The 17,749-nt window shown below is 42.1% G+C and overlaps 1 protein-coding gene across 8 annotated transcripts in view; it reads left to right on the top strand.

The window, feature by feature from the left end:
* Positions 1 to 17,749, top strand: part of DOCK7 (dedicator of cytokinesis 7) — a 146,366-nt gene that overhangs the window by 116,119 nt on the left and 12,498 nt on the right. For 5 of the 8 annotated variants that reach the window (XM_048495884.1, XM_048495885.1, XM_048495887.1 and 2 more), the window contains 6 exons: positions 548 to 706; positions 1,056 to 1,156; positions 1,258 to 1,450; positions 4,456 to 4,599; positions 5,560 to 5,691; positions 7,073 to 7,087. In XM_048495884.1, coding sequence (XP_048351841.1) covers positions 548 to 706; positions 1,056 to 1,156; positions 1,258 to 1,450; positions 4,456 to 4,599; positions 5,560 to 5,691; positions 7,073 to 7,087 — 744 coding nt within the window. The remainder of the gene's footprint in view (positions 1 to 547; positions 707 to 1,055; positions 1,157 to 1,257; positions 1,451 to 4,455; positions 4,600 to 5,559; positions 5,692 to 7,072; positions 7,088 to 17,749) is intronic. The other 3 variants (XM_048495886.1, XM_048495889.1, XM_048495891.1) reach the window with 1 other exon arrangement.

Below are 17,749 nucleotides of genomic sequence, written 5' to 3' on the forward strand. Positions count from 1 at the left end.
GTATCCAGTATTCAAAAAGTATGCTCTAGATATACTTCAGAGGAGAATAATCTGGATTTAAACAACACAACCATAAGTTAGTTATGTGAATGAATGTTTTTAATGGTTTAGAGCATAGCATGGTATAGTGGTTAAGAGCAGGTGCACTCTAATCTGGAGAACCAGGTTTAATTCCCCGCTGCCATTTGAGCTGTGGAGGCTTATCCGATAAACTAGATTAGCTTGTGCACTCCAACACATGCCAGCTGGGTGACCTTGGGCTATTCACAGTTCTTCTGAGCTCTCTCAGCCCCACCCACCTCTCAGGGTGTTTGGTGGGGGTGGGGTGGGAAGGGAAAGGAGATTGTAAGCCCCTTTAAGTCTCCTTACAGAAGAGAAAGGGGGGATATAAATCCAAACTCTTCTTCTTGAGTTTAGCTAATCAAACCCCTTCAGCAAGATTGTTGTATTTGCTGATTTAGGGATATGATGTTCATTGACAAAATGTTGCGGAGAACAGTCCTAAAATGGCGGCATTATTACCTCAATATCAAATCTTCCATTTCAGAACTTTGCCAGAGTGAAAATGCAAGTGACAATGTCACTGTCCTCTTTAGTGGGAACATCTCAGAATTTTAATGAGGAATTTCTGAGGCGTTCCCTGAAGACCATTTTGACCTATGCTGAAGAGGACCTGGAACTGAGGGAGACAACATTTCCTGATCAGGTTAGGAGGAATGCTGTCTATTATAAAAAACTGTGATTGCTTGATTACCATGGTATGAATACAAATGTTCTTTTTACTTTTTGTGTGTGTGATCATAACAAGGCCCACTTGTTATTCTATCAGTGTAATTTTCAGTTCAACAAGTATAAGCCTGACTTCAGACTTTGACTTCAGGCTTTTTGGAAACAATTTATCCAGTCAAATTTGCTGAATGAATGAGATACAATTGACAAATTTCACATTAAATATACTGGAATCCTTATATTGTATTCTTGGGGGCTTCATTTGTAGAGTACACAGTACAAATACCAAAATAATTGATAGATACATGCTTTACACTGCATTTCAGGTACAGGATCTTGTTTTCAATCTCCATATGATCCTGTCTGATACAGTTAAAATGAAAGAACATCAGGAAGATCCAGAGATGTTGATTGACTTGATGTACAGGTTTGGGTTTTACTTGGCTTACTTTACTTGGCTACCTTCTGAGTAAGTGTAAGTAATGAAACATGTACTGAGGTAAGATTTCCTTCTTCTTGTGTTACTAGAATTGCAAAGGGTTACCAGAATTCCCCTGATCTCCGGCTTACCTGGCTGCAGAACATGGCTGGAAAGCACTCTGAGAGGAGCAACCATGCAGAATCAGCTCAGTGTTTGGTCCACTCTGCTGCACTTGTTGCTGAATACTTAAGTATGCTTGAGGATCGAAAATATCTTCCTGTTGGATGTGTTACATTTCAGGTAGTATTTTTTGTTTATCAGACTGAATAACTGAATTTTGTTTTGGCCTTTCCATGAAGCTATGGTGTAAGATTCCAAAAAATAAAAAATTAGGAGAGCTTCTTTAGCTAGTGCTATTTAATTCATGGAAGATACTGCTTCAGTCAGGGGGACAGGAATAATGCATTTCAAGCATGTTAACTAAAAGTTATTTCTTTTATTGATTCCGATCAGTGTAAAAATTAGTTTGCAATTCTGGAAATCCTTACTCATAACAACTGTTTAAGGTGGACTAACTTCAGATTCTTTGTAGTTAATGGGGTTTTAGTGTAGTGGTTGCTTCCCAGAAAGAAATATCTTATAGAAAGGTGTTCTGAATGTTAAAATTCCCACTGATGACATCTTTGTTCATTTATTAGTGTTTTCTTTTAATAATAGTGAACAATAATATATTTAGGACCGCTCACATGTAAAATTACTATGTAATGCAAAAAATAAATAGATTGCTAACTACTCTAATTTGATTCATGTTATGAAATGCTAAGACCAAGGCTAGCATCTGCACTGAACCAAACAACTATACAGTGTCTCAATAGTCAGTTGCACACAGCAAATGTATAAACAGGTTCCAGTTGTTATAAAGGAATCCGTTTTCCTTTTTCCCGTTCACATGTGTGTCACACAGGCAGTGATTGGAGCCCAGGGAAACAATTCAGGTTGCTTTCGTGCAGTTGTGGGATCCAAAAACTTTAATAACAGGTTCCGATGGTGGTGGGATTCAAGCAGTGGCGGCGCCGCACAGACGCACCTTCGGTCCCTATTGGGCAGGGAGGTTGCTTTAGTAACCCCTTCTCGGCACTCAGAAAAAATTAGTAACCACTTCTAGAGAAGTGGTGAGAATTGGTTGGATCCCACCTCTGCTTTCGTGCCTTTGCATGGAGACGCTTTTTTTTGTTATTTCCTGCAACACATGCATACAGAAATTAACCCCTACAGCCATACTGATCATCCCACAATACAGTTGGTTGCACCTGTGTAGCTGCGCATGAGCAACATGCAAGATTTTTAAAAAAGAAAAAGGGACCTCCCCCTGCAACGACAGGGCAATAATGAAAGTATTGCAGGCAGATTCTCCCTGATTGTGGAGGGTGCAGTGGAAGGCAGGGAAATGGCGCCTTCTGACTGGTCATTTTGGTAGGAGTGGCTCCAACTCGGGATTTTGCACAAGGATCTGTTTTAGCGATTTTTGAAAATCCTGGGTTGAAGGAAATAAAACAGGGCAGATTCGTTTTGGGGACAGGACCTGTGTGAATTCCCATACCCCCAAATACGGTTTCTAGTGCATCCTATACCCATTATATTTGCCCTGTGCAGATTTCATCAATATCACCAAAAAGAACCAGTTCTACAGTTGCTCACAAATAGATGTGTCATTTGGCTTACCCACTGAATATTCTGCCAGGATGCATTCCAAATACAGTACAGACTCCTATGCTACTGCAAGCTTAGCTGTCAGTGTGCTCTTGCTGCCATGACATCAGTGTCAGCGCTTAATCCCAGCTCTTCAAAACTTGAGTCAGATGCTCTTAAAATCCATTGCTAGAAGTCCAAGAAAATTGTAGAACTAGTCCTGACAGGAAATATGACATGTGGGAAAGTTCAGATGGGTGGCTCTTGAGAATTATAGAACGCAAGTCTGATACTGAACACAAGCTGCTGCTCCAAGAGAGCTTGCCGCAGCTCCCACCAACCCCATCATCTCCTCTGCAACTTCTGCCCTCATCAAGCCCAGTGCAGCTTCACCCCTGGGCCTACCACATCATTCACTCCCACTGCACACCTACAGTGCTGGTGAGCCCAGCACAGTTCAAGCTCCTCTCAGCAAGCCCACCTTCTGCTGCTTGGACCATCCTGTCTCCTGCTCCCCCATAGCCTACACTCCCTGCAAGCCTGGCTCAATTCCAGTTGCCCCCATTGCCTCTGCTTTCAGTAAACCAGTTTGGCTCCCAGCCTCTACTGCCAGGCCCGCCAAATTTCCTGTCCCCAGCGTGGTGTAGTGGTCAAGAGCAGGTAGATTCTAGTCTGGAGAACCGGGTTTGATTCCCTACTGCTCCACCTGAGTGGCAGAGGCTTATCTAGTGAACCAGATGTGTTTCCGCACTCCTACATTCCTGCTGGGTGACCTTGGGCTAGTCACAGTTCTTCAGAATGTTCTCAGCCCCACCTACCTCACAAGCTGTCTGTTGTGGGAAGATGAAGGTAAAGGAACTTGTAAGCCTCCTTGAGTCTTCTTACAGGAGACAAAGGTGGGATATAAATCCAAACTACTACTCCTCTTCCTTTTCTCCTCCTCCTCCTCCTCCCGTGCTGGCAATCTGGCCTGTGCTGCCTGGTTTGCCACAGCCCCCATCAACTCCACTGCTGCAGCAACCAGAGGAAGTAGGTTAAGGCAACAAATGTATTTTGTGGTAGCTTAAACCTCCCCAATGCACTTGTGTTAGTAGACCCCAAGTACACTGTAGTATGAGGACATTTACTTAAACTAAAGTACTGTGTTCCATTATGACTGTTATGCAGAACTAATTAGTCTCCTGCCAGGCTTTTACTTATCTAGAGGCCACCAGAATACCATTTTATTTTCACTGGTGTCCCACTCCAGAAAAACAAGTTATTCTTTGCTTACTTGTAATTGTATGAACTGTCCCACTGAAAAAAAAATGTGTCCCATGTTGGCATAAATTATTGGAATCGAATCTTTAGCAAACTGAAATCTGCTTTTATTTCATAGAATATTGTCTTATAAAGAGGTGAATGATTTTTTTAAAGTTTAAATTTGTACCCCGCCCTTTCCCAAGGGCCTCAAGGTGGCAACAACATTTTAAAACAAACACAATAAAATCATAATAAATATTTTAAAACAATAATTACATGTTATTAAATAATTATTAAATAATGGTTCAGCTGCCTAGAATTTCAACACTGTTTACGTTGGAAAATGTTTAATATCTGGCTTGTGATTTCCTCAGAACATCTCCTCAAATGTTTTAGAAGAATCTGCAGTTTCTGATGATGTTGTATCGCCAGATGAAGAAGGAATCTGCTCTGGAAAGTATTTTACTGAAGCTGGCCTAATTGGATTGCTGGAGCAAGCTGCAGCTTCTTTCTCCATGGTAGAAGAGTTTAATACCTGCATTTGTATATTTATTAAAATGTATTTAAAATTTTATGGTTGTATAGTTCTACATTGCGATTGTCAAGCCACCAGTTGGAGTAGAAGATCCCTTGTTCTCTTCTACTGTGGGAGACAAAATATGATCAAATCTTTAATCTTTCTCCATTTGTGAGTAATTTGAAGGGAAAACCAGTTTCTCATATCTTTATGTTTTAGTGTGTCTGATAGAATACGTGTGTGTGTGTGTAGTGTAGTGTGGTGGAATACGCACAAGAGTAAAAAATGAGTTGTAGATCTTTCACACAGGATTTTGTTCTAGAATTGCATGGGTGTATATTGCTGCTTTTGTATCTGGGCTAGTTAAGTCTGACAACAGCTTTGTGGAAGCTGCTGTATTATTTTTAAAAATCTCTAATTCCACATGATAGAAGAAAAAACATGTACACTGTTAGCACAGCCTCACAGCTACAAGCATAGGGAACATTACTTCCATTGTGTTTGAACTGATTTTCAGAGCTCAGTGCCTTGCATATGTGTGGTAACATATATATTTCTGTGAGTTCCTCATGTGACTGTGCATATGCTCTTTTGACTGGTGGGGGGGAATGGCTCAGAAGCAGAACTTCTGCTTGGCATGCAGAATGTCCCAAGTTCAATCCCTGTCACCTCCAGTTAAAAGGAACAAGTTGAGAGAGATGTGAAAGACCCTCTGCCTGAGATTCTGCAAGTCTGACAGCACTACAGGTCTGACACCACTGAATTTTATGGATCAGGCTCTGATTCAGTATAAGGCAACTTCATAAGGCCATGTGTGTTCAATGCAAAATATATAATGTGTTCATTCCACCTTAGTGTCAAAGGTTTGCCGCACAAACATTCTTCAATTTTATTATCATAACATTTTAATTATGCATTGTGCTTGCTGTATTTTTTAAAGTTAATCATACTTTTTTTTTAGGCTGGCATGTATGAAGCAGTCAATGAGGTTTACAAAATCCTTATTCCAATTCATGAAGCTAACAGAGATGCCAAGAAACTGTCTGCAATTCATGGTAAACTTCAGGAGGCATTCAGCAAGATCGTTCATCAGGTAATAGTTTGGATTCCTGCTGGCAGTACCAGCAGCAAGAAAATTTTAAAATGTATTCTTGCAGTTCTTCCGCTTGTGTTGTGCCTTCAGTATATATATAGAGAGAGGTGTTGTGCCTACAGAATATATATGGAGAGAGGTGTTGTGCCTACAGTATACACCTTACACAAAACCCTAGTCATAATAGTTTTTCATGTCATTAAAGTATCCTGAAGAAAGAAATCCATAGGACAATAGCTTGAATCCAGTAGTTTCCTTCAGCTGAGCTGGATCCAGTGACACTCCCTTCCATTAAGTCTACCTCCAACAGAATAACTTCCTCTGATATTTCTTCCATTAAAGAAGTAGTTAGTGAAAGGGGATCCATCTTGAAAAAAGGGAGTCACTGGATGCACCCAGTGTTATTTAGTGTAAAGTCAGCAACATTAGAAAATTGTAATCATTAACTGGCCACCCCTTGGCATCCTCTGGCAAATTATACAGCATAAGAAAGTACCACAATAATCCTAATTATTGTTTCCCTCAGGTTTCATTGAGACTTGTCTTCCCTTTAAGGCATCTAGAGCTGCTCAAGTAATAGCAGGGACCTTTTTTCTTAGTGGTGCAAATGATCTTTGCTTGTGCAAACTGCACTCTGCATTGTGAGGATTAATGGCCCTGCCTGCTGTGATTTCTTACTCAGTCTAGTAATCAGAAGCATGATATCTCTGCAGGCCCTCAGTATACCCAGGTTCTACTGCAGTGAAGAGATCATGTTTCATTTCTATTTAGATTTTCAGTCCCACCCCCAGATATTTTCAGTGTCATCACATTTAAATTAATATATCAGGGCAACTATTAGTTTTAACAACTTGCTGGGAAATGAACACAAGGACACGTTAAAAAATAAATTGTAATCTACTAGAAGTTGCAAAGGCTATGGTAACACACATGCACGGTGAACACTGAAATTCATTCCTTAAAAAGTGAATTTATTGTGCAATTTGGGCCAACCATTACATTTTTCTTTTGGGTGCCATCCTAAGCCATTGCAATTTTTTTCTAAATCCATTGAAGTCAGTTTCATTGGAGTGTAACTCTGCTTAGGATTGCATAGTAAACCTCGATTTTGCTAGCTGAAATTCAAATTGCACTGGAGTAATTATAGTGGCTTTGAGAATTCTCATTTGAATTTGGTTTTAAGTACTTTGGCTTTGCCATAGTGCAGGGTTGTGGGTTTTTTCCTGAAGCCAAATGGCAAAGTTAACATGCAGCAGCCAAAAATGCTTGAGGCCATGTCAAGTGAACAGAGTCCTATGTTGGTGGTTGTATTTCAGCCTTTGAGAAGAGAGTACTGATTTTGTTTCTGTGACATACCTTTTTTTTACTTTTTATTACACAGAGTACTGGCTGGGAGGTAGGTAATATTTTAGTTAGTAAAGAACACTAATAGATTGATCTGATGACTCCTGCCAATGCTTGGCCCACATGTGCTAGCTGTGGGCATTTCTGTTGCTGTCTGCTATTGACCTGAATTAATTAACCAAAGAAACATTGGCCAAACTGTTGTGGTCATTTTAGACAACTTAGGTAGTGCATGAATGCCTCTGTATTACACTAATGAGGTTCTTTGGTGAATGAGCCACTTTTTACCATCACTAGTTTGTTTTTATATTCTTTTTCTCATCAATATTGACAAACCATACCATCTCTTCCTATCATATTTTCACCCCCAACACAGGGGTCGATTTAAGTTCTAATTATACTTGAACATAATAAAATGATTCCCGTTAAAAAGGCGTTCATTCTTATTATAACTGTGCCATTTACAAAACAAGCCTCTTCTGCTTTCTTGAAAGAGTTGGTCAATGAAATGAACTCAGTTTAAGGCCCTTGTCTAAAATCCCAAAGTATAATCTTCAGTGAGCAGAGAGTTAGATGCCTTTGCTTTGCTTCTGTGAATTCCAAAAGTTGGATGACTCCAGCAACTTTCTGGTGATCACAACCAAGTTATTTAGTGTTCTGTTTAGTAAAATATAGATTTCATATTGACCACAAATGGTCAATCTAGCAGAAGTACCATGGAAGATCTTTGCTTCCTTATGTGTTATAGGACTGGTGCTCAATAGAGATTATTAAATTCACTGAGTTCCTATGAAAACCCAATACATAGTTAAAAATGTAGGTCCTATTAATTTCAATAGAGCTTTGGTGCATTTTACCTTTTTAAAAATTTGAATCCACTATGCATCAACAAACCTGTGATCTGTCTTTGAAAATAGTAGATGCTTTTCCAGCATGTAACTTCCATGCAAACATGTTTTGAATGGAACTTTTGAGAAAAGAATATATACTTGCACCAGGAATCTTTTGTATTTTTGGTACACATTTTATTTGTCTCTGTTCAGTCCCCTCCACCCCAAGTCCAATACAGTGCTGATGCATTCTTTTCGTTTTCTCTGGCCCATCTTTCTCTATCTTGATCATTCTTATTGTGGCAAATAGCTTTTTCTTATAGTCCTTCAGTTCAGGAGAATAGTTACCTACACAGTTATGATATGAGCTGTCTCCATGGCCCTCTACCATCTATGAGTGTTTAGGAACAAAGTTGAATTTTTGATCCAACATGCATGTTTGCAGCACCCAAGGCCTTGGGAGCACTGTCGTTCTCTGCCTGTCTTGCCAGCTATCCTGATGAGGTGATTGAGGTAGCCCTAATCAGGTAAAGTTGACCTGGCTTAATTTTTTTAAAAAATTGTCTAGAAAATAAAGTAACAATAACTTTAACCTCAAACATAAAACAACTCAGCTGCTTTCTAGTATGTGTCTTAACAAATATAGCATTTTATAACATTCACTCTTCTTATCCAGTAACTGTAAGATAAAGATCATAGCTGTATAATGTGGTTGCAACCAAGAACCAAAACCTCTCGGTACACATAGTTGCTTCCTTAGAGAAATTCCCGCATGGGTCAGCTGAAAATCAAGGGTGTCACTTGCTCAGTTAGAATTGGACCAAAACCCCATTCCCATCTCTCTCAAAAAAAAGAGCATGGGATAAAAACTACTTGAATTACCCCTAATCTGTAACCAGTTAGTGGGCCTGTAAGCAGTTTTTCTGGCCAATGTGTGTGATGCTAAATCGACCCCTGAAGTGTATCCTGTCATCAGTTACAATGTTAACGTCATCTGGTAATGTTTTACTGCATGGTAAACACACATCCATGGTTTATGTTCTTGCCCACTGCTTTGCACCTGTACACTTCCTCTTTCTGAAACATTTTCTCCCCTGTGCGGCTTTTAATGCCGATTGCATGCTTTTTTTACCCATTTCCTATTTTTAAAGTACTTTTTTGTTTATTTGCTGCCAAATGCTGCTTATTTGTTTTGAAGTTTCCCTAATTAAAATACTTTCTGTTTTCTCCTCTATTGCCCTGGTTGCTGATCCTCCTCCCCACTTTTACTATTGTCTGTTGTGGTAAGTTCCTACTAAGTTGTTGGTGGTTGTTTTTGTTTTGTTTTAACTCCATGGCATCCCGCAATAATTTCATTTTACCAAAGACTTATGCCAGCTCAAGGGTTTATGAAATGCCTTGTAGTGCAACTCCAGTTCGATAGTCAGGTTTGCGTGGAGAACTCCCCAAGTAACTGCATAGGTTGATCTGTTGGAAGGTGGATATTTGTGCATAACAGGCACTTTGCCTCAATGGCCCCTTGATCCATTCCAACTTTGATGTTATGAATTCAGCTGTTAGATTCTTGGAGGGAAAAACTTGGGATCATTGACCCTGTGACTGGAATTATGAGATATTTCTTTAGACCAATATTGGAATTTGGGAATATGTTGGCCTGCCTGTTTATGCAAACAGGGCCAAAGTTAGCAGTTATTTTTGCTGCTTTCGGCTAAGTAAATCCAGTTGGCAAAGCTTTTGGTTCGTGTACGGAAGAAACCTCTTGAAATTTTTATACCCAGCAGGTATTTACCATGCATAACAACATATTATGAACCCTTTGTAAGTCATGATGGCTGTTACCCGCTCTGCCAGTTCTGTAATGACTCTACAGCGTTCACCTTAATTCTCTTTGCCTCCCAAGGAACTATTATTTTTTCTCAAAATAATAGATTTAAATGCTTTATAATAACTTCCTTTCTCATAACTGCATTTTAGCACCTCTTAGAAACAAAGACCATGGAATATTAATTTCTTCCTTTTTTGCTTGAAAGTGCTTAGTGGGGTTTTTAATTTAGATGAGAAACCTTTGATCAAAATTTATGGAACTCTTGTGTATTTAGAGAACACCTTGAACAATAACATGATGTCATATGATGTTATTGGCCATCCCACCTTTTGCCTGTTATCAATGGAACTTCATTCTTTGGTTCATGTATTGCACACATTCCAGCATGCTCTAAGTATACCTTTCCCTAAAATCTTTCCTTGGCATTGATCCATCAACACTTCCTTCCCCTTCAAAAATTATATGACAGCTACATCTTTCTCTTAAACAATATCCTGTAATTTGTCTTAGGTGACCACTTTTTAATTACAATAACTGATTTGCATCTTTTTTAAATATACTGTGTTTAATTCATTATACAGCAACAAAAATTCCTTTTGCCATCTTGTGATATTTCTAAAATAATTGACCTTCACTAGTACATATTTTTGTTAATGTTGCCTAAGACAAACAACAGGAATTTCTGGAGGCCCAGAAGCTATTTCTAGCTATGTGAGATATGGCCTTTCCTGTTCCAAAGATACAAGATGATATATTAAATTTATGAAGTAGGACAGTCCTAGTGATTGTGGGGTCTAGTGCGACAGAAGTACTCTTCAAATGAGCTGCCTGACTTGGCTAAAGTGTTGTGTCTGTGCAGTCACCAGCTTGAACAGATAATTAATTGGAAGGTTTACTTTTAATATAACATCAGTGAATACAAATTTGTTTTTTATTCTATTTTTTTCTAGCTTAAAGAGCTAGTCCTAATATCTTATTTTTCTTTTGTGGTTAACATTTCTATGTTCTGGGGGTGGGGGGAGTGTGTATAATGTCCACATAATAACCTGTAAGGATTAAAGATAGATCTTTGTTTTTGTCACATGTATATGTGCTGAAAAATGATAGTGGAGTTTCACTGTGTATGGTTTTCCCATCTATGGCAACAATCACACTTTTTCATACATAGAAGTAATGTGGTTTAGGAAAAGCAACATGTGATGAATAGACCTGTGACTTTAAATACTTCTAACTGTAATTGGAAGTCCTGTTAAGTGGTGTTATAGGGACAAAAGATGTATGGTATTACTGCTTAGTGCAGGGGTTGGTAGGCTGATGTCTGTACCAGATGGCTATATCTTTGATTTACATAAGAGAAATGGGCTCCAGACTTTGTGTCCCTTCTCTGATGAAATGAAGCCTTAATTCGCATGTTTAAAAAAGAATGATAAAGTACAAGTACATTTCTAATGTGACCATTTCCAAGTTCTCAGAGTAGGCAACAGTGGATTCTACAATCCACAAGCAGAGCTTGCAGGATGGAATTTTCCCACCTCCCACTATAATGTCCCTCATCCCCAAATCATTGTTTCTAGTGTTCAGAAGAACTTCAGGAATGGCACTGGTCCAGTACGGAAGAGAAAATATGGCCTCCTCCCAAAATTGCCTCCTCCCAATTGAAATAAATTATAGGATCTAATTCTCTAGTTCAGTAACACCAACAATATGCCGTATTCTTTCATGAATTAAAATTACTCCTTTTTAGCTTAGTCCTAGACATTTAAAACCTGCCCAATAGTTCTTTTCCTTGATGGTTTGTAGACATGAATGCTGCATGGAAGAACAGAAAAGCAGTGGCCAGATGTGCATCTGTTTAATCTTTTTCCTTCCCACCGTTATGTGCTCAAAATTGTGTTCCATTACAATATTTTGCCACCCCTGAGACAAGAGAGATTGAGTTCCATATTTTCCTCTTGCAGGAGAAAAGCAAGTTGGAAAAGGTAGTTTTTGCACTGGAAAATGATCAGAAGGAATATCTAGTGTAGCCTTTAGGGTCACTTCACACATTCTAGGGAAGATTAATTCCTGTTTGTTCCTGGTTTGTTTCCAGAGCAACCAACTTTATGTGAAGGACATATATATTAGAAAGCATTAGAAAGTATACCAAGGAGTTGTTATTAACCACAGTCCCCAAGTTGTTTTTTGTATGTTTTCAAACATGTATTTCTCTTCTACATGTTATAATATTACCTCAGAGAGATGAAAAGGAATTTATTTTTGCTGTGTCATGAGCAGTGGTCTTTGTATCAGTTCTGTAACGTTTACATAGTATCATTTTAAGAAGACCTGGGCTGCTATGGAGAGAAAAGCAATGGCAAACCCGTGCTCATCTCTTGCCTTGAAAACCACATGAAGGGTTGCCATGAGTTGGTTGTGACTTGGCAGCATTTAATTATTATTAAATAAGTATAGTCACAGTGATAATACATATATGTTCTATGCACAAGTTGTATTATATACAGAAATTTCAATATTTCTAAAATTGTGCTTTTAAACTATTCTAATCCATTACGACATGTTTGAGTAGATAACTATCTTAAAAGAAGGAAGAGAAACCTGAAAAATCAGGTTTATTTACTTCCGAAAGGGAAACTGCAAGAACAGATGTACTATAAATGATCAAATGGTAGAACAAGATCACTTGTTCACCGTATTATTTAGCACAATTTCAGTGAAATTTTGAAGACAGAGCTGAAAATAATAAGGCAAACTTTGCCTTTTGGTCATGTTTGTTCAGTATGCAATTCTTCTAAAGTTAGTCATTAAAATTTTTAAACATAGAGAATACAGATCTGCAGAGACTACTCTATAGCTCCATGACAGGGCTGGTATTCCAACCGTGCCTCCTTTAATAGTCATGCCTAGGTCTCTATTTCCACTCTGCCTGTAAATTAAAAACATGAAGGCAAAAATGCATGATATGACTTGGGAAACTACTATCTTGATTAGAAATTTGTAGTTTGAGTAATCTGAAGATCAGCCATTTTTAGTTTGTATGTATCATTTAATTAATTCACTGGTTCAGTGCCCAAACAGGATTCGTGAAGGAATCCAGGAGGACTAGTTAAACTGAATTCTAGCAAGACTGATTTGCTGATTATTGGTAGGACTTATGACCAGAAAGGATCAAAAACACCTATTGTTCCTTTAGTGATTTGGAATGATTCTGGAACCTATTGCTAGACTTGGGAACACAGAACTGCATTAATGATTCTAATTTGGTGTGAAATGGTATACTTGTCTCTCAGAATATGCGAAGAGTTGTGATAATCCCTACACATGAATTCCGCATGGGCCAAAAACAGCAGTGTGAAAATGGTGTAAATCCTTTTACACCATTTTAAACCCTTTTACACCGTTTTCACACCACTGTTTTTGGCCCATGTGGAATCTGCCATAGTTACAGCAGGGCTGAAGTGCCAGCTGGTTTAGAAGGCATAGGCTTGCCACCTGGTGGAAACAGGCTCTGCTGCCAATGATGTAGGCTCTCAGCTGACTTTTTAAAAGTTCAGGAACAACTTGAAGTGCCAAGAATTACTTGCACATTACTTGCACATAACTTAAACTCCCCGATTGTGCTTAATTATGCTTAATTGTGTTTTGTAATCTAGATGAGTATAATGAGAGGGTAGTACAGTAGGAATGCAATAGTTTGGCTTGTTATAGATTATATTGATTGTATTAGTGTTAGTGGGCAGGTTATCCAGATATTTAACATCATACTGGATATAGTTAGTTACCCAGCTAGGCTATAGCTTAGGTTAGTTTAGACTGGCAATAGTTACTAGCAGAGCTGGGCCCACTTTTAGTGGGGAGTTTAGTTTTAGTCTGGCCCTGGGTGGAGGGGAGAGTTGACAGAGTGTATGGGGGCACCAACCCGTTGGGGCTAGGGGATCCCAGATGCTATAGCAGGGGACGGGGAAGGATATATTGGCCGCGGTAGGCGGTGGCCATATGATAGAAGGCATGGGCGACGCAGATATGGCTATGCTTTCGCTCACCTTCTGACCTCCGACCTAATCCCGGAAGTAAATCCATGGTGGTTGGGACTTCAGGGATACCCTTGCTTCGCCTTTGAGGTGTTGGATCAACGCAGCCAGGAGTCCATTAATAATAAGACCAAGGTGCTCCAGGATTTTCTTGGAGCTCCAGCAGGTGGACCTGGCGTGTGTCACCGTAGTGCGTACACCTGGGTGCGCGAAGGTGAGACCGCCGCCTTTGTAGCGAAAGGTCGCTACTACCAGGTTTCCTCGCGATGCCTCCACCAACCTTGGCTATTACACAGTGGGCCGGTGGGGTGGGGTGGCTTTGTTCACCCGTGAATCTATCCCTTTAGGGCAGATCCTCGCCCCGGAGATCGCCGGCATGGAATGCGCGCTTTCGTGCCTCGAAAGTGGATTGGCCAGCTGGAGAGGCTGGCCGTCCTCCTGAGTGTACCGCCACGATTAAGCTTAGCGCATCGAGACGGCAGGCCCTCGTCAGCGGCTGCTGGAGGTGGTGTCAGACTGGGCGCTAGTGCGGTTCCCCAGGGGCTTCTTATAGTCTTGGGGACTTCAACGCCCATGTCGACACCGCCTCATGCACGGCGGCCGCGCGAGCTGAGTATCATCCATGGCGACACTAGGCCTCTCCTTAATAAACTCTGGCCCCACTCATGAGGCCGGGCATATGCTGGATTTGGTCTTCGGGTTGGGAGTAAGCTTGGTCGTATCCTCTGTTCACAGAGTGCCATGGTCCGACCATTATGCCCTGAAGGTTCGGGTGGACACCCCACAACACCCCTGTCTAGGCGACGGGCCGATTTATGCCCGCCCGTGGAGACTTACGGATCCACTTGGTTTCCTGAATGCTCTGCGGGACCCTGAACCCGCTGGCACACTCGATGAGCAGGTAGAGGACTGGAATTCCCGGTTCTCCGATGCCATCGAGGTTGTTGCCCCCCGGCGTCCTCTACGCCCAGCTCTCGGCGTGCTCCCTGGTACACTGGGGAGTTGCGCAATATGAAACGGGTGCTTAGACGTCTAGAGCGAGTGTGGAGGAAATCTCGTGACGAGGCTGCGCGAACATCTTATAGCACGTTTATGAAAGCCTATGAGGTGGCGACGAAGGAGGCGAAGAGGGCTTTCTTCTCCTCCTCTCGCATCCGCTAGCTCCCGCCCAGCACAATTATTCATTTAGGTATAATTCGGTCTCTAACCTCCCTATCGGAGAGGTCCTCAAATTCACAATTGTGCATTAGCTGTGAGGCTATTATGAGAGTTTTTGCGGATAAGGTCGCGCCGCTCCGCCAGGATCTTCCCCCGACGGTGGCTACAATCAGTGGGCTGGAGGCGCCCTTGCCGTCTTCTGGACCTAGTTTGACCCAGTTTTCCTTGCTGCTCTGAAGCCGCTGTTGACAGGACCTTAGCTGCTGTTAGACTAACTACCTGTCCTCTGGATCCGTGCCCATCCTGGCTTGTAAAAACTTGCAGGGTGGAGCTACGACCCCATCTGTTGAGTATCATCAATGGCTCCCTCGGCAAGCGGAGTCTTTCCGGATGGGTTGAAGGAGGCAGTGGTCCGCTTCCACTCTTAAAAAGACCACCGTTAGATCCAAGGGATCTGGCCAATTATCGCCCGTTTCGAATCTTCGCTCCTGGGAAGGTAATTGAGAGAGTGGTGTTGGAGCAGCTTTAAGGAGTTTTCTGGATGACGATCGGCCTTCGACCCTTCCAGTCCGGCTTCCGTGCTGGGCATGGGACCGGAGACTGTTCTCGTCGCCGTCACAGATACACTCCATATTCAGCTTGACCGAGGCGGATCGGCGCTGCTGGTATTGTTAGATCTTACCGCAGCGTTTGATGTAGTGCGACCACGACCTTTGACCCACCGCCTGGTCGCCTCCCGAGTGCGGGGCACTGTCCTTCAGTGGATTGCCTCGTTCGCCGGGGTCGAGTCAGCAAGTGAGGTGCGGGGACCAGGCCTCCCGGAAGTGCCCGCTGATTGCGGTGTACCCCAGAATCTACTATCCCCGCTGCTATTTAATATCTACATGCGACCCCTTGCTCGACTGGTACGGAGTTTTGGGCTGACCTGCCATCAGTACGCTGATGACACTCAGCTCATTCTGTTGATGGAGGGGGAGCAGTCGCCGCCCCTGTGGCTCTCCAGCACTGTTTGGAGGCGGTTGCTGGTTGGTTGTGGCAGAGCAGGTTAAAACTAAACCCATCGAAGACGGAGATCCTCTGGCTTCTTCGGGCGAGGGGGGGGACAGGATTTTCCAGCCACCCGGTGTGGGAGGGGCCACATTGGCGCCGACCCCCCTCCGTCGCGTTAGCCTGGGGGGTCCACCTGGATTTGTCTCTTTCAATGGAGACCCAGGTGGCCCATACAACCCGGCTGCCTTTTCACCTCCGCCAGGCCCGGCGGCTGGCTCCTTGCCTCTCCCAAGCGGACCTAGCCACGGTGATCCATGCAACGGTCACCTCCAGATTAGACTATTGTAACTCGCTCTACGCGGGTCTTCCCTTGCGTCTGACCCGGAGACTAAAACCGGGCCAGCATGCCGCGGCGCGCTTACTCACAGGCAGCGCCATCTACGATCAGTCATTCAGCATCTGTATTAAGCCAGCTGCACTGGCTCCCAGTAGAGGGATCTCGGATCACTTGCTTCAAGGTGCCAGGTGTTGGACTTTTAAGGCCTATTGGCCCTGGGACCCTCAGATCTTCGGTGACCGCATCACCCCATATAGTCCCTGCATCGACTCCTCCGGGCCGGTGGAGGCAAGCACTTTCTAGTGGTCCCTGGCTCCCTCTATGATGGCTCCACGCTGGCCAGCCTTTACTGGCTCTGGCCCCGCCCAGAGTCGAACACCTCTCCTCGGCAGTTCGGCCCCTGCAGGGACTCTACCGTAGTTCCGCTACAGGGCCTGTGTAGGAACGGAGTTGTTGCCACTGGCCTTGAGAGACCTCACAGCCGGGCTGAAATAGGTGCCCCCCCAATTGGCCTTTCATCTTGGCCATTTATCAAATGTGACTCATCACCCTCCTCCACCTTTTTGGGAGGAATTTTAAAATGGGGTTAGTTCGGATCTATCTATTATTACTTTTACTGCTATTGTTATCGCTGTTTTAAAGATTTTATAATTTGTCTATTTATATTTTTTGTTGTACACCGCCCAGAGCCCTCCGGGGATGGGGCGGTATAGAAGCTGTAACAATAAATAAATAAATAAATAAATAAATAAACCCATGCATATTTTGAAGCTTGCCTCTTTCCTCTTGTTCCATCTTTATCAGTGATACAGATGGAAAACTTCCATTTGTTATATTTGTGGATGCCCTGCAACATGGAACTTTTTTTCCTTGGGAGCTTTCCCACCCTCAGTTTCCTGAGTACCTCCTTTCTGTTCAGTCTAGAATAGGAAGCCATAGGCAGCTATGGGTGCCCCCCCCCCCCCCGCGTTAAATATTTTCTAAAATATATCACTGGTCCTGAACTTTCAGGATAAGGTGGGATGTATACATAAATTAAATATATAGAAGAAATATGAAACATGGAGTCCTGTAGCATAACTGTGCCGTGAGAGTAAAGGTGAACATTTGGAGTCTTTTTCTAAATTACGTTTATGACATGTGCATGCAATGTGAATTCTTTTGTTCGTGTTTGAGGGTTATGAACGGAGTCACAAATTTTGTAGCTTTGAATAGCCAGTTTGCTGCCCTCATCTTTCAGTTAACTAGTGGAATATGTTTTCTGCTTTTATTGGTGCATGTCTTCATATGTTGTTGGGTTCACCACTGTCCAAAGGAGAGCAACTTCTTGCAAACCAATGAAGGTGCAGCTGTGTCCAGTTTAGATCTATGTTTCACTCTAGAAGTGGTGTGTACAAAAGATTTTATATGAAGTCAGAGAAGAAAGCTGTTGAAAAGTGAATGTGCCACTTTTAAACCCTAATCTACTCAAAGGTGCAAGAGATATGACTCCCATGGTGGAGTTACATACAGAAACAGAGTAAGCTGAAATTGAATTAATCAAAGA

Source organism: Sphaerodactylus townsendi, linkage group LG05, assembly GCF_021028975.2.
Source record: "Sphaerodactylus townsendi isolate TG3544 linkage group LG05, MPM_Stown_v2.3, whole genome shotgun sequence".
NCBI lineage: Eukaryota > Metazoa > Chordata > Lepidosauria > Squamata > Sphaerodactylidae > Sphaerodactylus > Sphaerodactylus townsendi.